Source organism: Scyliorhinus torazame, chromosome 6, assembly GCF_047496885.1.
Source record: "Scyliorhinus torazame isolate Kashiwa2021f chromosome 6, sScyTor2.1, whole genome shotgun sequence".
Taxonomy (NCBI): Eukaryota; Metazoa; Chordata; class Chondrichthyes; order Carcharhiniformes; family Scyliorhinidae; genus Scyliorhinus; species Scyliorhinus torazame.
Window position 1 is genome coordinate 289,395,021 of NC_092712.1, and position 25,322 is coordinate 289,420,342.

The 25,322-nt window shown below is 49.4% G+C and overlaps 1 protein-coding gene across 4 annotated transcripts in view; it reads left to right on the top strand.

The window, feature by feature from the left end:
- LOC140425488 (collagen alpha-6(VI) chain-like) overlaps positions 1 to 25,322 on the top strand; it is a 175,389-nt gene that overhangs the window by 99,001 nt on the left and 51,066 nt on the right. For all 4 annotated transcript variants that reach the window (XM_072509806.1, XM_072509808.1, XM_072509805.1 and 1 more), the window contains exons 17-20: positions 5,445 to 5,507; positions 10,954 to 11,016; positions 18,797 to 18,859; positions 21,598 to 21,660. In XM_072509806.1, coding sequence (XP_072365907.1) covers positions 5,445 to 5,507; positions 10,954 to 11,016; positions 18,797 to 18,859; positions 21,598 to 21,660 — 252 coding nt within the window. The remainder of the gene's footprint in view (positions 1 to 5,444; positions 5,508 to 10,953; positions 11,017 to 18,796; positions 18,860 to 21,597; positions 21,661 to 25,322) is intronic.

Consider the following 25,322-nt stretch of genomic DNA (forward strand, 5'->3'; position numbering starts at 1 on the left):
TATTGAACTATAGAAAATCTCAAGGATATGAATAGCACACTGATAGCTGATAAGCAGGCTGAGAATGCCATACAGGACCCATCAATAAAAAACAAAACAGAATTAAAAGAGGTCAGTTTATAAGTTATGTCCTCATTTTATAAATACCTCACCAGAAGCTGGACCCTCACAATCCAGTTCATGTTTTACTTTTTAAACTATAGGACAACTCGCTAGCCCCTTCCATCCTAGTCCCTGTGGTGATGTGCATCACTGTAAATACACAAGGGATTAATGTAAATACAAGTAGGCTAGCTAGACACTAGAGGGAGCACCAGTGACATCACACACACACACATTCAACCAATAGATCAGTTGGATAGGACATGACCAATGGACAGTCACGATACACACAGAAGTGGCACGACCACAGGTGGGCATTACACCAACCCATATATAAAGGATGCCATACACATGATCTGCCTCTTTCCAGTGGAGACAGTCAGTGAGTACAGACACAGGGTTGATTCAATATTAGACCCACCACGTGGATTGCAGCTGACTGGTTAGTCAGTCTGGGCAGCTATAGTAGGATTAGCAGTAGTGTCGAACCCGAGTAATAGAAGTGTAAATAGTTTAAAAAACATGTTGAAGTTATCTCCACGTCTGAACCTTCCTTTGTCAAGTACACCACCAGGAAGCCGCTTATGCCACACCTAGAGCATAACAAATCACTCCCCTGTCTTACTTTAAACTATGAGAACAAAGACTTACACATCCAGTTATTGGGTGATACCTGTCATGATATTCAAACACACACATCATGATAGACAGACCAACAGACAAATTAGCACACATAACACGGCAGCCAATCACAGACAAGGACAGAGACAGTATAAGACAAGAAACATGACACCTGATAGGGAGTCCATCTAGAGACCAGGACAAGGACAGGACCTGATTAACAACACACTCAGGGAGTCACCACGTGCAGAGTATCAAGACAGATCTGTAAATAGCAAGTTGGAATAAAACAGCGTTGTACCAAATGCAACCGTGTTGGTTCATCTGTACCTCAGAACACCCAACACCACATGGTACCAAGTGAGTGGATCGATACCTGCCGACAAATCTGCCATCCTGAGCCATGGACATCACCAACAAACCGCAGCCGTTGCAAGTCGCTGGGAACCTGGGCACCAATTGGAAGCTCTTCAAGCAGCGATTTGAACTGTACATGTGAGCCAACGAAAAACAGGGTGCCTCGGATGAAACAAAGATTGCGATGCTCCTCACTACCGCAGGTCAGCACGCCATCGATGTACTCAACTCATTGGTGTTTGCGGAAGGCGAGAACCAATCCAAATATGACACGGTCCTCCTCAAGCTCAACCAGCACTTCAACGTTGAGGTAAATGAAAGCTTTGAGAGGTATATCTTTCAGCAACGCCTGCAAGGTAAGGATGAGCTCTTTCAACCCTTCTGACGCACCTCCGCATACTCGCGCAGTCCTGCGGTTACGGCAACACCTCAGAGTCCATGATCCGGGACCAGATCGTTTTTGGCGTTGCCTCCAGTGGCCTACGCCAGCAGCTTCTTAAAATTAAAGGCCTGACCTTAGCATCTGCGGTGGAAGCCTGTGTCCTCCATGAAAATGCGACCAGCCGCTTTGCCCAATTTCAGGCGACCGAATCGGCACGGAGGGGGTCCCTAGCGATCGAATCGGCAAGCCAGGCCGCCCACGAGGCCAAACGCATCCAGGCAATCGAGTATCTCCCGGCCCGCGGCCCGGACGAGGGCGGCCGTTTTGCGTGCTTTTCGAGGTCTCCCGCGCTTGTGCGCGCCAAAACCAACGGCAACATCGAGGGACGCACTGCGCAGGCGTGCCCGATGCAAGACCGAACTGCGCATGCGCAGTGGCATAACGAACGCCGTGACGTCATGACGTGCGGCAACTGTGGAGCTGCACATTTAAAAGGGCAATGTCCTGCAAAAAACCGACAATGCCTACGCTGTGGCATGATGGGCCACTATGCTGCCTATTGTCGAGCGGTTCAACCGATGGATCCTACACATCTCCGACAACCTCGCAGACACGTGAGGACCGTCCAGCCCACACATCAGGACATGCAGCCCAATGACACAGATGACCAAGATGCCTACCGGGTTGTGGTCATTGATGTGAACAGGGTCAACACCCTCAATCCGGCCGATGAATGGAGTGCCACCCCGACGGTCAACCCGAATTTGTCACACACCTACTAGATTGGACTTATGAGACTGTTCACACGTTAAAGTTTAGAAACTATTGTATTGTAACATGTTACTGTTTTCTCATTCCAGATCTCGTTTGACCGGACCGCACTTCAAAGTTTTTTTCTTGTTTTGTTATGGTACAACCTCGTTAGCATGACACACCCGACATCGCCCCATGTATATAGTTACGCGACATGTACATGCTATAAATATCACGCGCACACACTTTTAGCTGCACTCAGGACACATTCATACTTATAACCACATAGGCACATAATCTTGTAAAAAAGGGGGATGTCATGATATTCAAACACACACATCATGATAGACAGACCAACAGACAAATTAGCACACATAACACGACAGCCAATCACAGACAAGGACAGAGACAGTATAAGACAAGAAACACGACACCTGGTAGGGAGTCCATCTGGAGACCAGGACAAGGACAGGACCTGATTAACAACACACTCAGGGAGTCACCACGTGCAGAGTATCAAGACAGATCTGTAAATAGCAAGTTGGAATAAAACAGCGTTGTACCAAATGCAACCGTGTTGGTTCATCTGTACCTTAGAACACCCAACACCACAATACCCACAAAGCTGAATCTTCCACCCAGCCCCCAGCCTTGCCCTGGTGTCTTTCACCCAGGCATTTTGTTTTTAACTGAACCCACACAAAAAAACTGGCATGCCCCCTCCAGCTGTCCACTTCAACTCAACCAAGAGATTAAAGGATTACACATTTCCAAACTTCAGGCTCTCCAGTCCACATTGAAACATCATTTATATATTGAGAAAACATTTTTCCTGGATCCCCTTCAATGTACAACGAATTCACAGGAGCACGTAATGTGGCGTGGAATGGTCCAATCGAAGCCAAATTATTTTATTCTCAATGGAAGTTGTGACTCATTGCTAAGGCCTAGTTTCACTTTGACAGCCTTCCAGTCTTTTAAAGGATCATTTTTCCAGTGACCTAGAACAGAGAATAATGGAAAATTATGAAACCATGAATGACATCACCATTCATCCTAAGCCCACCCCTCACCTAATGTTTAACATATCCACTTTCAGTTAGATATCGGCAGATATTAACCTATTTAATTTAAATAGACCAATGTCATGTGAAATAAGAATAATGCATTATGGGAGTGTTGAACATTCCTACAAGATCATTGCCAATCAAACTACTCACATTGTTAAGTTTTCTTTATTTACATTTTCCAGCCTTTGAACTTGCATGCTTTCTGGTGATTTCAGTGCAACCAGGTATTTAGCATAAAAGTAAAATGCAGATGGTGCCTCAGAGTATAGCGCTCCTGGCCTATCGCCAGGGAGTTACTTGCAGGCTATTGAACTGGCTACCTGCTGAATGCAGGTGAATGGTGCTGGCACCATCCCCCCACTCACCCTCATTCCCCATCCCACTTCTCAAAAAACAGGCGCTGGATTCTCCAATTCTGGGGTAATGTCACCACACCGGCGTGGGGACGGTGATGTTTTACACCAGAAGAAAAGGCCACCGATTCCCCGTTTTGCTGGGGAATAAGGTTCGAATCCCATCACGACAGAAAAATCTGGAATTAAAAATCTAAAGATGACCATGAAACCATTGCTGATGGTCCTTAAAAAAACCTTGGTTCACTGATGTCCTTTAGGGAAGGAAATTTCTTATCCCTACCTGGTCTGACCTACATGTGGTGCCAGATCCACAGCAATGTGGCTGAGTCCTAAATGCCCTCTGAAATGGCCCAGCAAGCCACTCAGTTCAAGGACAATTAGGGATGGGTAATAAATGCAGGACGGCGATGCCCACATCTCCATTTGCAACGTAGAGCACCCGGCTTTAGCTGCCGATATGCCCCGGGGATTTGCCGTGTCCGTGGCCGCACATGCACACTGCGGTGGCCTGCAGTGGCCATGCCATGCAACATGGCGCCGGCCGCTTGCGGACCACGCCCGTGAAATAGTCCCCCCCTTCGGCTGGCTCGCGTGCCCAGGATCACGTAACCACAGTGCTCCCAGCCCCGAATAATATCCCCTCCTGCCCGCGGATCGGCCCTCCCCCGACTGTGGCAGTGCTCGACTGAGTCAGCAGCCACCACGCCGAGTTCCCAATGGGTGAGACCACACGTGTCCCACAACGTCGAGAACTCGGCCGGTCGGGGTAGCGGATCATTGGTGGGGGGGGGGGGGGGGGGCCTCAGGCAATGTCCTGAGGTCGTCAATATATGGCGCGGCATACTCCTAGAGTATGCTGCTTTGGAGGGGGAGGAGCATCGTGAAAGCAGCGCTGCCCCCGATTCGTCCCCCATCTTCTTGCGGGGCGGATTTGGACAGGGCGGCAACCACGCATGCGCGGGTTGGCGCCGGACAACCCGCGCATGCGCGGATGACGTCAGTTATGCGGCGCCGGCCGCGTCATCTATGCGGCGCCGCTTTTACGCGGGCGACAAGGCCTGGCGCGGGTAGATGACGCGGCCCCGATACTGGCCCATTGTCAAGGCCTGAATCGGTCGGGACCGGGGCCGTTCCGCGCTGTCGTGAACCTCAACGGCGTTCACGGCGGCGCGGCCATTTCGGCGTGGGGGTGGAGAATCGCGCCCTCGGTTTCACTGGCCGGTCGCCGAACGCGATTTCGCCGTCGGCGACCGGAGAATCCAGCCCCAGTTGTTCGCGTGGAGCTGGTGGGGAATGGAATATTCCCAATGGCACTATTTTCAGCATTCACTTTCCTCCATTTCGGTCCTGACTGCGGCGAAGAATCCATTCTACAACATCAAATTTCAGACGTCTCTTTCCACACTTACTGCTTCAAAGGAAAAGTAATCATTAAAAGAAAACAGAAGGAAGCAGCCTAATCATCCACAAAGCTGATCATAAATCCTGTTAATGATAATAATTTTAAATCTTTCCTACATATCTGGCTGACGCATGGCACTTCAGTGTGAGTAATGTAGCTGACAGTTGCTAAAAGACGTTCACTGGTCGAGAGGTTAACGGTGGAATCAATTAGGTTTCACTTTGAGTTTAGGTTTCGTTTGAAACAACTGCATTAGCAGCATGCCCATATAATGTTGTATGTGGCTGCTAGGCTATTGCTAACTCCAAGGAAGAAAGTGCAACGTTCTGGAGCATGGTGAAATTATGTTTAGAAAATCAGAGATTCTTATCGTAAAATAATAGTTCTCTGTGTTTGCGTAGGGTCAGAATGGAAATGCTGGTAAGCGAGGTCGTAAGGGAGATCCAGGATTCCAGGGTCCACAGGTAGACACCAGAAATATGTATTTATTTGGTGTATTTATCGTTTGTCCTATGTTTTTCATACATGGAACGATGTGTCTGGACTGTTCATAGGATCATAGATTGTTCGCAGAACAATACTTTTCACTGTACCTCGATACACGTGACAATACACCCAAATCCAAATAAATCCAAGAAACTCGCTGTTTAATTGCATTCATTTGCAGCTCTTGTTGATTTTTCATACATGGATATCTCCAGATTAAGATTTGTAAATTGTATCTGCTTCTCCCTCCCATTTCACTGCCTGCTTCCCTTCAAAGCTGATTCCTGTTAGGATATGTTGCTACAGATAGTGACTTCACTCCAGTACATGGAGGTAATTACAATCAAACTTAATCATGCCCTCACTTGGTAGCACAACCACACTTTCAGAGATGCGTGGGGTAAAATCAATCTTGGATGGTACTGCGATCCCAGTAGTGAAGCCAGACGCCCAATAGAAAAGATAATCAGGTGGGGAGATGTACAACCAGTGGCTGATTCACCAGCGCCTATTTGGCACTACTGTCGAAGACTAATTTCAGCCCCATTCACAAGTTTTCGACACTCTCACTTGGGCCCTCCGCTTCCCTTTGCTAAGGGAATGAGCTGCTATTACCTCAGCGTTGGTTGTCTGAATATCTAAATAGTATTGCTTATAATCATCATGAGGCATTCTTACTCTAAGCACAAATATGATTCAATAATTCAGCTGGCTGGAGAACAGGAAACACTGAGCGGGAGTTGTTGAAGGCGGCTACTTAGCTTGGCAAAATGGCAGGAAGTGATATTCCACAAGGATCAGTTTTGGAAGCACTATTTTCACTGTTTACATAAACCACTTGACTCGGGGGTCGGAGTACAATTTCAAAATTTGCAGATGTTACCAAACTGGGGCTGTAGTTAACAGAGTGGAGGCTTCAACAAAATACAGGAAGACAGAAATAAACATGTAGAATGGGCATTTAATTGGTAAATGTGAAGTAGTGCATTTGTTAGGAAGAGCAAAATGTCCTTTGAAAGTATGGGAGAAATTTTAACCTTAAAAATCTGACAGATATGAGTTGGGGGTTGAGGCATCGAAAAATTCATTTCCCGTCCCAAACCCACCCCCAACCAACCCATTTAGAACTGAGGATGGAAGGTGACCAGGTGTCAAGGCACTCCAAGGGGGCGGCTTAGAATTTGTAATGTGAGCCACACCGTCAGGCCTGGATATCTTTACTCAACCACCACCCCAGCCTTGAGCTCCTGTTTCTCAGGAGCCTCCTCCAGCCCCCTCCTGTTCTACACCCTCTTCTTCCCCGAGCCATTCTCCCAATCAGCACTCCCTCCTTCTGATTCACCCCCACTGGTTGCTCTGGCATTTCTGATATCATGCTTGTAACGTTTATTTGCATCCTCTCCAATGCTTCCATACTCTCTGAACAATATGCAGCCAGAACTGTATACTGTATCCCAAGTGCGGTCTAACCAGAGTTTGGGACACGTTTGGCATAACTTCACTACTTTTCAATTCTATCCCTCCAGAAACAAGCCCTGGTGTTTTGATGACTTAATGAACCTTATCAACATTGACATTGACAAAATAGTCTACAACAGTGGTTTTTTTTTAAAATTACTTGTCTTCAATTTCAGCCCTTACAGAAGAGACTCTTTTGTGGCGAAGTAATATTTATAATGCTTAAGTTCATCTATTTTAGGTTCGTTCAGTGGATTAAGCGTCTAACAGCTGCTGAATGTATTTTGATTCTCAAGTGTGTGTTCATTGCAATAAATACCTGATTCATGACTGGTAAAAGTAGGGATTTAAATGTTTCCAGCAGTGCCTTCCTCCAAACAAAAACAAAACTTACTTGAAACAAGGTGCATAAGCTAATTGAACTTTTGGGAATTCTGAATGCATTGTGTATTATTTATAATGCTGTTGTTCCGTTTGTAAAGTTGTTACTGATTGCAAATATTTAAGATAACCATCAATTCAACATAAACTATGTTGACAGCGATTTAGGGCTGCGTTTAATGGAGGTGGCAAGGGTCTTGCCCATCATCTGGACAGCTGGCAAGAGCCCCACTTCACTTCTTTCAGGAAATGCCCATTATATTAAGTGCTACTCAGGCAACCAGGATCAAGGTTGGAGGAGGAGGGAGGGGGTCGGCAGCAAGTGCTGCAGGTGACTCTCAGCGTGAATGGGTTGTTGGTCATGGTTCCCCCTTGGCGCCAACTGCCAGCCATTGGGCCAATACCAATGGTGGCTGAATAAGGTGTTTAAGGGGGCATTAATTTGATCATCAGGGCGGGAACATAAGAATATAAGAACTAGGAGCAGGAGTAGGCCATCTGACCCCTCGAGCCTGCTCTGCCATTTAATGAGATCATGGCTGATCTTTTGTGGACTCAGCTCCACTTTCCATCCTGAACACCATAATCCTGAATCCCTTTATTCTTCAAAAAACTATCTATCTTTATCTTAAAAACATTTAATGAAGGAGCCTCAACTGCTTCACTGGGCAATGAATTCCGTAGATTCACAACCCTTTGGTGAAGAAGTTCCTCCTAAACTAAGTCCTAAATCTACTTCCCCTTATTTTGAGGCTATGCCCCCTAGTTCTGCTTTCACCCGCCAGTGGAAACAACCTGCCCGCATCTTTCCTATCTATTCCCTTCATAATTTTATATGTTTCTATAAGATCCCCCCTCATCCTTCTAAATTCCAACGAGTACAGTCCCAGTCTACTCAACCTCTCCTCGTAATCCAACCCCTTCAGCTCTGGGATTAACCTAGTGAATCTCCTCTGCACACCCTCCAGTGCCAGTACGTCCTTTCTCAAGTAAGGAGACCAAAACTGAACACAATACTCCAGGTGTGGCCTCACTAACACCTTATACAATTGCAGCAGAACCTCCATAGTCTTAAACTCCATCCCTCTAGCAATGAAGGACACAATTCCATTTGCCTTCTTAATCACCTGTTGCACCTGAAAACCAACTTTCTGCGACTCATGCACTAGCACACCCAGGTCTCTCTGCACAGCAGCATGTTTTAATAATTTATCATTTAAATAATAATCCCTTTTGCTGTTATTCCTACCAAAATGGATAACCTCACATTTGTCAACATTGTATTCCATCTGCCAGAACCTAGCCCATTCACTTAGCCTATCCAAATCCCTCTGCAGACTTCCAGTATCCTCTGCACTTTTTGCTTTACTACTCATCTTAGTGCCGTCTGCAAACTTGGACACATTGCCCTTGGTCCCCAACTCCAAATCATCTATGTAAATTGTGAACAATTGTGGGCCCAACACTGATCCCTGAGGGACACCACTAGATACTGATTAATCCATTAATCCACCCATTAATCCCCACTCTTTGCTTTCTAATAATTAACCAATCCTCTATCCATGCTACTATTTTACCCTTAATGCTATGCATCTTTATCTTATGCAGCAACCTTTTGTGTGGCACCTTGTCAAAAGCTTTCTGGAAATCCAGATATACATCCATTGGCTCCCTGTTATCTACCGCATTGGTAATGTCCTCAAAAAATTGCACTAAATTAGTTAGGCATGACCTGCTCTTTATGAACCCATGCTGCGTCTGCCCAGTGGGTCAATTTCCATCCAGAGCCTCGCTATTTCTTCCTTGATGATAGATTCTGGCATCTTCCCGACTACCAAAGTTAAGCTAACTGGCCTATAATTACCTGCTTTCTGCCTACCTCCTTTTTTAAACAGTGGTGTCACTTTTGCTAATTTCCAATCTGCCGGGACCACCCCAGAGTCTAGTGAATTTTGGTAAATTATCACTAGTGCATTTGCAATTTCCCTAGCCATCTCTTTTAGCACTCTGGGATGCATTCCATCAGGGCCAGGAGACTTGTCTACCTTTAGCCCCATTAGCTTGCCCATCACTACCTCCTCAGTAATAACAATCATCTCAAGGTCCTCACCTGTCATAGACTCATTTCCATCAGTCACTGGCATGTTATTTGTGTCTTCCACTGTGAAGACCGACCCAAAAAACCTGTTCAGTTCCTCAGCCATTTTCTCGTCTCCCATTATTAAATCTAATTTCTCATCCTCTAAAGGACCAATATTTACCTTCGCCACTCTTTTTTGTTTTGTATATTTGTAGAAACCTTTACTATCTGTTTTTATATTCTAAGCAAGTTTACTCTCATAATCTATTTTACTCTTCTTTGTAGCTTTTTTAGTAGCTTTCTGTTGCCCCCTAAAGATTTCCCAGTCCTCTAGTCTCCCACTAATCTTTGCCACTTTGTATGCTTTTTCCTTCAATTTGACACTCTCCCTTATTTCCTTAGATATCCACGGTCGATTTTCCCTCTTTCTACCGTCCTTCCTTTTTGTTAGTATAAACCTTTGCTGAGCACAGTGAAAAATTGCGTGGAAGGTTCTTCACTGTTCCTCAACTGTTTCACCATAAAGTCTTTGCTCCCAGTCTACCTTAGCTAACTCTTCTCTCATCCCATTGTAATCTCCTTTGTTTAAGCACAAAACACTAGTGTTTGATTTTACCTTCTCACCCTCCATCTGTATTTTAAATTCCACCATATTGTGATCGCTCCTTCCGAGAGGATCCCGAACTATGAGATCATTAATCAATCCTGTCTCATTACACAGGACCAGATCTAGGACCGCTTGTTCCCTCGTAGGTTCCATTACATACTGTTCTAGGAAACTATCGCAGATACATTCTATAAAATCCTCCTCAAGGCTGCCTTGAACGACCTGGTTAAACCAATCGACATGGGGATTAAAATCTCCATGATAACTGCTGTACCATTTCTACATGCTTCGGTTATTTCTTTGTTTATTGCCTGCCCCACCATAATGTTACTATTTGGTGTCCGATAGACTACTCCTATCAGTGACTTTTTGGCCTTACTATTCCTGATGGAAGGCCATTGGAAGGCCATCCAATGGGCCTTCCAACCACGGACTTAATCGGGGTGGCGGTGGGAAGGCAGTGGGCTCCCCACTCGCCAGCTTCCTGCCTGGTTAAATGCCCTTCTCCATCACCAACATGCCAGGGGGAGTGGGGGAGGGAATTAAATCTGCCCCTTGTGTTTTCCACCTGTTGCATAGATTCATTTTTCAGATCATTAAATTGACTTTAAGAACATTAAAGGTATTGGTTGAAATAAGAGATCACAAATAAACCATATGAGCTGTGATAATTTCCACTTGGCATTTCTGACTATTTGAAGGTGAACTGAATGAAACTTGGTTGAGATTTGATTTGGTCCTGATCTGATGGTAGAAATAGTGTAAAGAAATAAATTGCTCCCATATTTTGTTAATAATGACAGATATTTCATTTTTAGATCTCCAGACTATTAAGGTTTGTTATCGTGTATCATTCATTTGTACATTTCCCAACTTGTGCTTTTTCCAATTGTTACAGGGGATACCAGGTGGGTCTGGTCATCCAGGTCGAAAAGGCGAACTGGGAGCTCGAGGTCAACAGGTTTGTAGTGGATCCGAATCTTGGTATGTCTGTGATGTTTCATTGCAGGTCCAATTTGAAAGGATACAATTCTTCTATTGAGACATTTTAATGGACACTACAGGGTAAGTTAGAACCTAGATGGGTATGAATATCTGGATACAAGTGAAGTGTGTGTTAGTAACATCTGGATGCTTCAAGGCAAAGTATTGTCCTTCCGCCAAATATCAGCTACATCGTTTATTAAGGTATCAACTAAAGTATGAATAGATTTGAAATGCCGAATTTCCATGCAGTGCACTAAATATTCATATTGATTCAATGCAAATGGTGAGAGCTTTGTGTTTCTCTGCAGTTGAACTATTCCCAGTTGAACTGGCCCGGTTGTCCAGTTGAGCCCCTCCCCATTGTCCAGTTGAATTGCTCCCCATTGAATTGCTTCCAGATGTCTAATTCAGATGCCCCCAGTTATCCAGTTATATCGTTTCCAGTTGACCTGCTCCCAGTTGTCCATGGGACTCGATAGGGGTGGGGTTTTGATGACTATTAGAGCAGGGGATGGGGGGCTTGCTAAATGTGTGTGGAGTTGGAGGGGGTGGCTGAGAGGGGTGGGAGTTCTTTTCATTGCGACCAGGACCGTGGGGTTACAACTTATCTCGTTGAGGCCTTCTGCTGGCCGATTCACTCGATTCCAGTACCATTGGAACATGAAGGACAGCACGGTAGCACACTGGTTAGCACATTTGCTTCACAGCTCCAGGGTCCCAGGTTTGATTCCCGGCTTGGGCCACTGCCTGTGCGGAGTCTGCACGTTCTCCCCGTGTGTGCGTGGGTTTCCTCCCACAGTCTAAAGATGTGCAGATTAGGTGGATTGGCCATGCTAAATTGCCCTTAGTATCCAAAAAGGTTAGGTGGCGTTACTGGGTAATGGGGATTGGTTGGAAGTTTGGGCTTAAGTGGGGTGCTCTTTCCAAGGGCCAGTGCAGATTTGATGGGCCAAATGACCTCCTTCTGCATTGTACATTCTATGATTAACACTTACTCTGAAGATTCCCAGGATCATTTTCCACAGGTTGTCTTGGAAAATACAGCAATATGGGACAGCTACTGCGGCAAAGTATTCAAAACTTGCAAAAGGAAAATCTGGAACATTATTTCACCGTATGCATATAAATACAACTAATTAAATAGAAAGAAATATCAGTTTGTGCTGTATTGAAATATAGTTTGACTAAAATGCATTATAAGTTTTAAACTTTATTGCGGTAGATAAGAACACAAAATGCATGAGACAAAAAACAAATAAACAGTGCAGGAACCAAACAATAAATACAATTACAGTGCAGATATGTTACATTGCAGTGGTTATTCAAAATACTGGGCTTAAGCATTTACATGTTGAGTGCTTCACTGGATTTCTGCCTCTTATTAAGGTTGTGAATCTTTTGGGATGTAACTCTTTCTTGAAAACCTCCTCCCCTGGTGGTGGTGGGTGAAACAACAGCAAGATAAAAGGTTTAAGCTTGAAATTAGTTCGGGATTTCCAAAACAGGTGACAAAAGGTCTCCGAGTCAACCTCCTTCTGTGAGGAATTGCATCCTCAATGTTGCCTGCAATAAAACAGCCTGCCAGGCTTTGTAAAACTGCCAAACCCTTGCTCTCTCCTCCGCCCGCTGAGAAAATTAAAACAAATCAAGTTTTCCCTCCTTCACCCAGAATGCAGCACTGCAGGGACTGTGGGACACACACTGCAGATTGGCAAACACTGGCCAAGTTGGCTTCAACTGATACAGTTTCCAGTTCAAAGAATGGTTGAAGCAGCTAGATAGCAGCTGGCTCCTCTTCATTTCAACTGGTTCCAGTTTGCCTGTTAACTTATTCCAGCAGAAGGCAACTGGACCCATTAAGATTTAAATGGTCACAGTTGAAGCCAACTGGACAAGTGGAATCACAACAGGTCTCCCAATGTAAGTGCCAGGTATTCTAATTAAATACAGTTAAACCAGCAAACAGATTAACTTGTTCCAAGTAGATTCCAGTGTCCCTGTTAACTCCAATCAGACAACTGCGGATATCAGCTGGTGTCCCGTTACTTCGGTTAAAACTTTGTTCTGTTATCCTGGTGAAATCAATTGTGTCCGGTTGGTTTTTCCTGCTGGTTCCAACTGATTTTTCCCTATAGGCACCAAGATTCACAGAAATAGAGCGTGATTTAACGGAAAAGTTACTAAGTGTGGTGGCGAGCGGGAACTGCCTCGAGCTTCCCGATGCTTGACCCGGCGAGGCCGTCACCCGTATTAAATGTTAATTGGACCACTTAACGAGCCCCACGGGCTTCATGCCGCAAATGATGGCACTGCCGGCTGATTCACCGCGACCGCCAGGTCCCCACCAACAAGGGAGAGCAGCGTTTAAATTGATCCTGCAGAGCAAACCCCAGACAGTTCGCAGCCATGCCACCGAGGAGACCAGCCTCACGATTCAGCGATGCCGACCTGGCCAGATTGTTGGACAAGACCGAGTGCAGACGGGATGCCCTGTTCCCCCAAGGGGCACAGAGGGTCAGCCACATGGCAGCCAGTGTCACCTGGGAGGAGATGGCAGCGGCCTTCAGCTCGGGGAGCATTGTCACCTGGAAGGAGATGGCAGCGGCCTTCAGCTCGGGGAGCATCACCAGGAGACTGACATCCAGAGCCGTAAGAAGATCAACAACCTCCCTCAGGCTGCAAGGGTGGGCCCATCCCCCCCCGGTGACCATCTGTCTGGCACAGGCCCTGCCCAGCACCATATCATGCCCCAGCCCACTCATTCTTAGCTGAGCCACCTACGCTAGGCCCTATTCCCCCCAACTCACCCATCCCCTCATTTCACCCCCATCCCTCTACCCACCCCCAAGCGCAATGAATGAAGCGTGCGGATCGCGATGCCTCCTCTGTGACTCCACAGGAGACGTTAGCCCACAACAGAATAGAGAGGGCCCAGATGGGCGGTGAGGTGCCGGATATCAGAGTCCTCACACCCTATGTGGAAGGGGCCCGGGAGTTCCCGGAGGTGGGCGAGGACAGATCAGTCGCCAACATTGAGGTTGGCCTATGGCGCAGAGGTGATGATCCAGCGGCCCCCACCCAGATGACCTGTCACACGTGAGTTGCTAATGTCATGCAGACTGACCCATCCCCCCCACTGACCACATGTCCATTATCCTGCAGGATCTCCATCCGACGGTGCCGCACATCCGAGGTAGTCCCTCCCAGCCTCCCATGAGAATACCTTAGAAGGGAGCTCTGAGGGGACCATCATTTTCATGGCATAGCTGTCATCTCCAACCTCCACCAGCGCAGGCACACACCTCGGTGGACAACAGTAGCGGTCAGGCTCCTGGGGTACATTCTGACCAGCACCTCACAGTTTCTGCTGCACATCAGGTGGAGGCAGGAACCCCCAGGTGAGACAGCAGTTGGATCCCAGGACACAGTTAGATGCTGAGCCTCTGGACCAGGTTTACCCGGAGCTGATGCAGTCGATAGGGCGCAGTCGGGATATTCAGAGGGGTATGTCAGCGACACTCCAGCAGGTCTATAGCCAATTGGAGGAGACCCAGAGGCTATGGACGCAGGAGATAGCGCCGGCAATGTGTGGCACTGAGGCTAATGCTGCTAGGGTGGCTACCACAGTGAAAGGCCTGCTGCACGACGTCAGCAGCATGAATAGAGCTGCCCAAGGCACGGCTCAGTCACTGACGGCCATGGCTGAGCACCTTGACAGCATGTCCCAGTCGCTGGAGGTCTTGTCCCAGTCCCAGGTATGAGGTGCTGAGGAGCATATCCCAGTCTCGGGTGGGCATTGCCGAGACACTCCAGATCATGTTCGAGTCACTGAGGAACATTGCTGAGGCCGTCAACACCGTGCTTCAGACACGAGGGAGCTGCTAGAGCTGACAAAGCCAGATGCTGCAGGGGCAGCCGGGGCTTGATCCTCCAGCCGCCCTATGGGCACCGGCCGGGAGGAGGGGGTGCTGGGTGCCAACCCGGAGTCACCCTACGGAGTGGCCACCAGCTCTCCAGAGTTCCACCCCACTGACAACGTCGCATCTCGGAGTCAGCACCGGAAGCAGGGTGGCATGACAAGGCATGTGCCGTCGGCAAGTGGGCCGAGGACCTACGGCTTCAGGGACCCCTGAGGACACCCGTCAGGGGCATTGGAGGCCATGGGACGCGATAAGCAGCAGGCAACCTATGCACACACCTAGACGTCAGCGGTAGATCACGGAAGACAAAGCAGGTTGAGGATCACTGAGAGGGCACTGGGGGGCAAGGAGGGTAGGGAGTTGAGGTTGTGGGTGGTAAGGCGGTGACGGTGGGGAAGTGGGGGAGAGGCACCATCGGGGGCTCGGGGTAGTTGGGGACACATACGTACACCATTAAAAAACGTTGCACCGGAGAAACAGGATGTCTCTGGCACTTTCTTCCACAATGCGGGCCAACCACCAATCCCCTGCCACTGCCCACCCCCTGGGCATGGTGGTCCTGGATTTTGTCCATCTCCAACTCGCAGGCACACCACGTGCAGGCAATGGGTGTGACGTGGCATTCAGCGGACAGGCAGGAGGCAGACAATGGCATTGATTGTGGAGCACCAGCGCTTATCCCTCATCAGGTTATCATCACCGTCCCCCCCTGCCATTGACAGTGACCCATTGACAGTGCCAATACAATCCTGTCACCCTGGGGTGCCATCACACAGACCGTGGCAGGGTGGAACGGGGAAAAGAAAGAGGGGGTGGGATGACCGACAAAGCCACGTCCTATGTGGAGCAGACACCTGCCGCTGCCGCCTGTCCTCCATCCTCCGGCTGGTCCTGTGGGTCCTCCCAGGCTCATCCACCAGTCCCTCCTGGTCCGGCGCCTCCTCCTCCTCCTCCTCCTCTGAGGTGGCTGCATATTCCTCCCTCTCCACCTCCAGCACATCACCTCGCTGCTGTACTAGGTAGTGGTAGGCACAGCAGACCACCATGAAGCGGTGGACCTCTGGAGGGTGTACTGCAGTACACTACCAGTGAGTTTAGGCATCAGAACTGCATTTTGAGGAGTCTGACCGCTCAGTGACTGACTGGGTGGCCGCATGGGCCTTCATGTATCGCTTCCCTGCATACTGATGTACGCCTCCGTACTGGCATCATTAGCCAGGTCCTCAGTGGGTTCCCTTTATCCCCCAAGAACCAACCGGCCATCCTGAGGTGGTCCTCGAAGAGGCCGGGGATGTCCGACTGCCTCAGAATGTAAATGTTGTGGATACTCCCTGGGAAGCCTGCACACATATGCATAATCATCATCTGGTTGTCGCACATGAGCTGGACGATCAGGGAGTGGAACCTCTTTCTGATAATGAAGGGGACTCATTGACGGCCCGATGTGTGCAAGGCGACATGTGTGTCATTATTAACCACTGGACCTGGGGCATCCCGACGATGGCGGAGAATCCTGCTGCCCGGGCAGCTGGTTGTGCCTGGTCCATGTCAAGGTTTATATAGTTTGCTGCCCGGGCTAACAGAGCATTCGTTAACTGATGGATTCACTTTTGGACTGTAGCTTGTGAAATGCCGCGCAGTCCCCACTCGGACCCTGGAATGTCCCTGAGGCATAGAAGTTCAGGCCTTCAGTGACCTTGACGGCCACCAAGAGCGGGTGTCCTCCTCCTCCACGTGGTGGCAAGTCCGCGACGACATGGCGCAGGTGCGGAACCGTCTCCTAGTTGAGGCGGAGCCTCCTGCGGCACGCGCTGCTTGTCATCTGTTCGCAAGACGAGCGACATCTATACACCTTGGGCCTGTCGCCGGCCTCCCCCTCTGGGCCCATCCCTGGCTTAGTTGGCCAGCCGCGTCCTCAGGGTTTGGGGCGGGCCCGTGGACATGGGCCGCTGCCTCGAGCTTCTGAAGACGCTGCTGCCACCGCCTCCTCCAGAGTCTGGTTGCCTGGCCTGCCAGCAGCGCCATGAGGGCAGCTTCCGCAGTGTCCAAGATATCGTCCATCTCGTGTAATATCTGTAAGCAATTGGAGAGGGTGAGAGACTGACAACCAGCGGTGTCCCACACCCCGGGACCCTCCATTCCCCATTGATTCCCCTCCTCCCACATCCGCTGCCATCTAACACGCCCAGCCCATGTACATCCGGCCACAGCAGAGGACCCTGGTCAGCAGACCCCAGACCCTGTACCTGGACACCCCAAAAGTAACGTTACCTGGACCGGCCACTGGTCCCTTTCCCGTGCACACACACCCACCCTCTGGTCACAGAAATGTCCCCGGTGCTGGGGCCCAGCCCCTGGATGTTGGCTCCTGCATCTGTGGTGTTGCTTCCTACAGTGCTCAGGCACAGTGTGCTACAGTGCTCAGGCACAGTGTCCAGGCATTACGGTCTGATTGGGATACTTGTCAATAACTCCCACATGCTACGTGGCTCACCTACCGATGGAAATCCACTTGGGAGCTGTGAAGTGCTCACTGAATTATCATTACCAATTCCCTATTAGCAATAGTCTTCAGCCGCACAGCCAAAGGCCTCCGCAGTCAGTGGGAGTTCGATGGGACAGACAGGGGATGGGGTTGACCCCATAGCGGGGATTCACGATCCAGGGCATTGCGGACCCGCGGGCACTGAGACACCCACCCCTTCCCCGGCCAGGGGCGAGCTCCCCATCGATGTCGCCCCTCCCCCCCACCCGCCCAGGCACTGGGACAGCAACCCCAGTGCCCCTGGGTTCAATGCCCGGGGGAAAAGATGTCTACTCACCTCCTTGGATCCCCACAGCTGCCATTCCGCTAGCTTCATGTTTTTGAAAAGGTGTGTTAATCGGTGCCAGCGTGACCACTTGATGGGGTGGTGGTCAGATAAGAGGAGGTGATTAGATAGTTGATTGTGTGAAGATTGGCTTTAAGTGGTGATTATTGGTTTCTCGCCACGCCACGATGGGATCCTGATTACGGCAATGGGAGTGGGCCGGTTAGAACGCAAACCGATCGCCGCCCGGCGGGGCTCTCGATTTTGGCACCTTCCGCAATGCCAGAGCCGCGTCGCGATCTCGCTCAAGCACGACACAGCTGTAAAATCGCTCCTATAATTTGCATTAGTAAGGCAATACCATTCCATCCAAAATCCTCTTGGCTTTTGTGCCTCGGAAATACGCCACCCGACTCCTCATGAACTTGCATTCTGGTTTGCAGCTAACCCAGAAAATTGAAAGCTTTCCCGCACAAAAACCTTTCTCAGACCCTTGAGTCCCCGGGTTAAATTTGCCTTTTTAATCCATATGAAAGGCATTAATAAAAATGGAGTGTGTTAATATTTTATATTTTCGGACCTGGGAGGTCTTGTGGTGCTGTGTTGTCTTCCCGACTTCTGGGCCATAAATTCCAGGTGCAGGACTTGATGGTCAGAGAAGGTGCGGTCTTAATGTGGCCAAACAGGTTATTCTCAACCCTGTATAACCTTCCAGCACACTTGATGGAGGCAATAAAGAATGGGAGAGTCTCTTGGTCAGCCACACTGCAGAAGGCAACAACGTACCATTGCAGTACTTTACTGAGTAATCGTGGACCAATCCATGATCACCAACACCCTCTTGGGAAACGCTATCCGTAGGAGGAGGCAGATTCTCAGACTTACGCTGTATTTTCCAATCATTTTTCACCGGGTTTATTTATCATTTTATTGAGCAATCCTCAAATCAAAAGATATAAATATTGGGACAGAGGGAGTGTTCTGAAAGCTTCAGTTAATATTTATTTTGTCAATCACATGACAGGGTACAACTGGAAGTCCAGGTCCGAGGGGGATTAATGGCATCCTTGGATTCAAGGGACAAAATGTAAGTAGTTCCCAATATCATTTACCCAGGCCATTGAAGCAGAGTAAGTGTTGTACATCGGAATGTATTGACCATTGTCGTATTTTAAGTTGATCCCTTTTTGTGAACCTTTTGTGAAGTTAATTTGGATTATTTCTCACATGAATGGGGAAAACATCAACGTGCAATGTGCCCGCTCAGGCAGGGCACTTTCCTAACTTAGTTCTTATAAACCCCTGAGAATGCACCACAAAATATACAGACCATTAAATAAAGAAGGTAACCACGTGGCTGGAGCACTTCACATTCACAATACCTGCACCTTCTTTCTCCTTTAAGCTGAGGGAAGTCCCACCGCTCCGAGGTGGGCCTTTGAAAGAGTCCGACCCCCACACCTGACATCCCCTGTGGCTGCCTCCAAACATTTTCCCGGGTCGTTCGGCCTGATCCCCAGCCCACCCACCCTGGCAGTGAAAATCCCGCCCAGGCGGGCACCATCTCCCGAGACACGCAGGCCGAGCTGGGAGTTTTCCCAACTCCCACGGTCTGCCTCAAGGATGAAAATCCCCGTCCCTACTCCTGATAACCTTGCACAGTCCTATGAATTATCATAATCCTTACTGCACAAACAACAGGGAAATGTATATTATCCTCAATTAAATCCCTTCATAACAGGTAGGACAAAGTCATAAGGGTGGGGGGGGGAGGATGCAGATTTAAATCATCACATTTTTCAAAATGTGACCCTAATAGCATCCTAACCCATCACAGCCCATTTTGGTTTTTAACCACATTGGATAAAGACATCCGAGAAACCAAATGATGAAATTTTGATAACATTTGATCATTTTAAGTTAACATCGCCTGTCGCCACCCTCAATGCCAAGGGAGGCCGACATACCACACGGCCCCAAAACCAACTGTTCAGTCATTTGCAATCTCCAGTGTCTCAGCTGGAGTATTCCTTCCCCCAGACCACACCCATCACCCCAGTCCTCTCCCTCCCTCTTGCATATCGTGCACTTTCCTCCTGCAAGGTCAGTGGACAGACTAAGTTTGGAAGGCATGTGAACACCAGATGTATGTAGTCCAGGCGGTGAGGGTGACTGTTAGACAGCTGCGTCACGGGCATCACCGCCGTACGTTAATGTGTGTTGAGAGTTGGGAAAGTCGACTGAGGTGGGATCAATTTATCGACAGATCAGAGTGAATAGTAATGGTAAATGGAGACAAGACAAGGTGAGGAACTGCATTGAAACAAAATAATAGTGTTGCCAAGACTTAAGTGGATGTGAGAAGTCATATGGTGACTATGATTAACAAGGCAGAGTTTGGGAAGAGCATGAGGGGATGAAAGGGATTCTTCAACTTCTCTCACATTTCCTCACCTGATTAAGTGACTGAAACTCTTCCGACAGTAGATCCACATCCCATGACAACACTTCTGCTCACATCTTGGGCCACCCCCGGCCACACAATCCTTGTGGCAGCAGTTTTCTTTGCTGTTCCTAGCCTTCACTGCATACAGCAGTACTTACCAAGCTCATTAAGTGGGATGCAGCCTTTTTCCTCACTGGTGCCATCTCACCACTTCCATATCATCCAATAGAATCCATACAGCTTCTCTAACTTCCATTTTAAATGGTCGAGGTGAAATTGCAAGATGCCCATTCACGTCTCTGCTTTAATGTTTAGAGGTGGTAAGAGTTCAATATTACCCTCAACGAACGAGGGCGAGAGGGGGTTCTGTGCTCTTTGTCTCTTGCCCATCTGTGTCCAAGTTCAGCGTTTTCAATGAAGTAAGGTGGGCCCCGAAAGGGAAGACATATACACTGCATCATTGCATATCAGGTAGACCGAAACTCTAATTATGTGGATTTCTCAGTGGCTTGGATTGTAAATTTTAAAATTCCTTTCAGATAGCCTTGTCATCTGATCCTACAGGGCCTTCCAATTCACCCTTCCCCTCCCGAGGCAATGTGAATCACATGAGCCTTGTATCCAGGCGGGCATGCTGATTAGCTATCCTTTGGACCCCAAACTTCATGCTGTCTTAAAATTAAATGGACGTTTCACAAAACCTTCTTCACACCCTCCTCGGACTTTGGAAACTGATAGCCTATCCACCGACAGCGCACATGATTCTGTCATTGTCCACACTTGAACCTTCTTCTCAGTAAACCAGTCTGGATCGCCCTTTAATGAAAACACCCAGAATGCACAACAGATCACATGGCCCCTTCATTCCTCCATTTTATACTTAATAGTAAAACACAGTCCCAAAACATGACAACCTTATAAAACCTCACATTTGTAACAATGGTGATGGATTTCCACTTGCCCCACAGCCATGCAGTTGATTAATACTCATCAGAATAAAAAATCATATTTAGAAGTATCGGCATTGGCTCAGTGGGGAGGCACTCTCACCTCAAGAAGGTTGGAAGGTTGGAGGTTTGAGTCCCAGACCAGGCAGGGACTTGAGAATAAAATGCAGAAGGGCATTCCTAGCGCAGACATGAGGGCTATCGGATAAGACTTTGAACCTAGTCTCCATCTGCCCTCTGAGATGGGTGTAAAAGGCGCGATTGCACTATTTTCTAAGAGTAGGAACGTCCTCCTCGGTGTGCTGGAGGACACCTCACCAACATCACTAAAACAGATTATCTTGCTGTTAACACATTGTTGTTTATGGGAACCAGCTGTGTGAAGTTTGGCTGCTGCAAAATATTAATTACACTATGGGAATTATTTAACAGGGCGAACCTGGAAATCCTGGGGATAAAGGCGCAAGTGGGCCACCAGGACCTCGTGGGTTAATGGTGAGCTTGTTCATTTTTTTACCCCTCAAGTCTTTATGTTCATTCTCTGGTGAAAAGGTGTTATAAGCGGGCGATGAATGTAATAATTACACAACTCCTCCCCATTAAGTAATATCGCCGGGGCTGACGTCCGGGTCGCGGCGATGCGGAGCTAAGCCGCGTGAGTCGGTAGCTCCCGCAGAAATGGACTTTTGGGCCCGCTAACGGAGCCCCAACGGACCTGTAAAAAAAAAAACCAACCCGTGGGGAAGAACGGAGGAAGGCCCCTACAGCCCTGCATGGACCGGACCCGCAGTGAAACGGCAAGGAAAGCGGCCCTGGAGCAGCGGGAGAAGAAAGAAGAAAAAAACAAAATGGCGGCGCCCATGGACAGAGAGGAGATGAAAGAGTTCATCAAGTGCTGCTTCGAGGAGCTGCGTAAGGAGATGGTGGCGCCTATACTGGCAATGGTGGAAAAACTTGGAGCAACCCAGAAAGCCCAAGAGGTGAAGATTCAGGAGATCCAGGAAAAAGTGAGTGAGAACGGCGACGAGCTCGTGGGCCTGGCGGAGAGAGTGGAGCGGCACGAGGCGCTGCACAGGATGTGGGCGGGAAGACTCGAAGACCTGGAGAACAGATCAAGGAGAAACAACTTGAGGATCCTGGGTCTCCCAGAAGGAATGGAGGGGGCCGATGCCGCGGCATATGTGGGCACAATGATCGGGACGCTGATGGGTGTGGAGGCCCCCCGAGATTGCTGGAGCTGGATGGGGCGCACCGAGTGCTAGCGAGGAAGCCCAATGCAAAAGAGCCGCCAAGGGCGATGGTGGTGAGATTTCACCGGTTTACGGACAGAGAGAGGGTCCTGAAATGGGCCAAGAAGGAACGGAGCAGCAAGTGGGACAATGCGGAGATCAGAATATACCCAGACTGGAGCGCGGAGGTTGCTAAGCGGAGAGCGGGTTTCAACCGGGCCAAAGCGGTGCTGCACCGGAAAGGGGTGAAATTTGGAATGCTGCAGCCAGCGCGACTGTGGGTTACACATAATGGCCAACAGCACTACTTTGAAACGCCCGAAGAGGCGTGGACCTTTATATTAGCTGAAAAATTGGACTCTAATTGAGGTTTTGTGTGGGAGGGGGGTGTTTGAGGGGTGAAGTATGATGTTTGTTGTACATAGGGGGTCAACCACATGCAGGAAAGGATATATGGGCTGGGGGAGAGAGACAAGGCCATGACAGGAGCAGCGCCATGGGGGGCAGGGCAGGCTTTGGGAAGCGTGGGTTTTTTCCCGCGCGCGGCAAAAAATAAAAATAAAAAGGGCGGGAAGGGGACAAAGGAATGTACATTGATTGGGAGAGTCCCACACGGGGGGGTTAAAGGGATGGCGGGGGAAGCCGGGGTCAGCAGGTGTCAGCTGACTTACGGGAGGGATATGGGGGGAGCAAAAAAGCTCGACGGGGATCTAGCGGGGGGGGGGGCGGGGAAGGGGTGGAGAGGAGGGAGGTGGTGAAGGGGGGGGGGGCGGGGGAAAGGGTTGCTGCTGCACTGGCCGAAAGAGAACGGGAAACAGAAGAGGTGGCTGGGACGGGGGTCCCCCAGCTGGGGGACTGGAGAGTGAGGGAGACGCGGACAAGGAACTGGCCCAGAAAAGGAGATGGATAGTCGGCGGGGGGGGGTGAGAGTCCCTCCAATCCGGCTGATAACGTGGAACGTGAGGGGCCTGAATGGGCCGGTGAAGCAGGCTCAAGTGTTCGCGCACTTAAAGGGACTGAAGGCGGACGTGGCCATGCTCCAAGAGACACACCTGAAGGTGGCGGACCAGGTCAGGTTAAGAAAGGGATGGTAGGACAGGTATTTCACTCGGGATTGGACGCAAAAAATAGAGGGGTGGCAATTTTGGTGGGAAAGCATGTGTCATTTGAGGCCAAGACTATCGTAGCGGATAATGGAGGGAGATATGTGATGGTGAGCGGTAGGTTGCAAGGGACGTGGGTGGTGTTGGTAAATGAATACGCCCCGAACTGGGATGATGCTGGATTCATGAAGCGCATGTTGGGGCGCATTCCGGACCTGGAGATAGGAGGACTAATAATGGGAGGGGACTTCAATACGGTGCTGGACCCAGCACTGGACCGCTCCAGATCAAGGACGGGAAGGAGGCCGGCGGCGGCCAAGGTACTTAGGGGGTTTATGGATCAGATGGGGGGAGTGGACCCATGGAGGTTTGCAAGACCGCAGGCCAGGGAATTTTCTTTTTTCTCCCACGTGAACAAAGCCTACTCCCGGATAGATTTCTTTGTTCTGGGCAGGGCGCTCATCCCGAGAGTGGGGGAGATGGCGTATTCGGCCATAGCCGAATGTGGCGGCTGGATGTGGGACTGCTGGCCGATGAGGTGGTGTGTGGAAAGGTGAGGGGGTGTATTGAAAGGTACTTGGAGGCCAACGACAACGGGGAGGTGCGAGTGGGGGTGGTATGGGAGGCGTTGAAGGCGGTGATCAGGGGAGAGCTGATCTCCATCAGGGCTCATAGGGAGAAGATAGAGGGAATGGAAAGGGAGAGGTTAGTGGGGGAGATCTTGCGGGTGGACAGGAGATACGCAGAGGCCCCGGAGGAAAGATTACTTGGGGAAAGGCGATGGCTCCAGATGGAGTTTGACCTGTTGACCACGGGGAAGGCGGAGGCACAGTGGAGGGAGGCGCAAGGACGACTTACGAGTACGGGGAAAAGGCTAGTCGGATGCTGGCGCACCAGCTCCTTAAGAGGGCGGCAGCGAGGGAAATATGGGGAATCAAAGATGGAAGGGGAGCCACGGTTCGAAGTGCAACGAAAATAAATAAGGTATTTAAGGACTTTTATGAAGAGCTGTACAGATCCCAGCCCCCAGGGGGGGGAAGGGGGGATGAGGCGATTCCTGGACCAGCTGGGGTTCCCGAAGGTGGAGGAGCAGGAGGCGGTTGGTTTGGGGGCACCAATTGGGCTGGAGGAGTTGAGTAAGGGTTTGGGGAGCATGCAGGCGGGGAAGGCCCCGGGGCCGGACGGGTTCCCGGTGGAATTCTACAGAAAATATGTGGACCTGCTGGCCCCACTACTAGTGAGGACCTTCAACGAGGCAAGAGAGGAGGGGACCCTGCCACCGACAATGTCGGAGGCGACAATCTCCCTGATCCTAAAGCGAGACAAGGATCCACTGCAATGTGGATCGTACAGGCCGATTTCGCTCCTCAATGTGGATGCTAAGCTATTGGCGAAGGTACTGGCCACTAGGATTGAGGACTGTGTCCCGGGGGTGATTCACGAGGACCAAACGGGATTCGTAAATGGCAGGCAGTTAAATACCAATGTGCGGCGGCTCTTAAACGTGATAACGATGACATCGGAAGAGGGAGAGGCGGAGATAGTGGCAGCTATGGATGCGGAAAAAGCCTTTGACCGAGTAGAGTGGGAGTACCTCTGGGAGGTATTGCGCAGGTTTGAGTTCGGGGGAGGGTTTATTAGATGGGTTAAGCTCCTTTACAGCGCCCCGGTGGCGAGCGTAGTGACAAACCGGCGGAGGTCAGAGTACTTTCGGCTGTACCGAGGGACGAGACTGTCCCCCCTGTTGTTTGCATTGGCGATCGAACCCTTGGCCATATCACTTAGGGAGTCTCAGAAATGGAGGGGGATAGTCCACGGGGGAGAG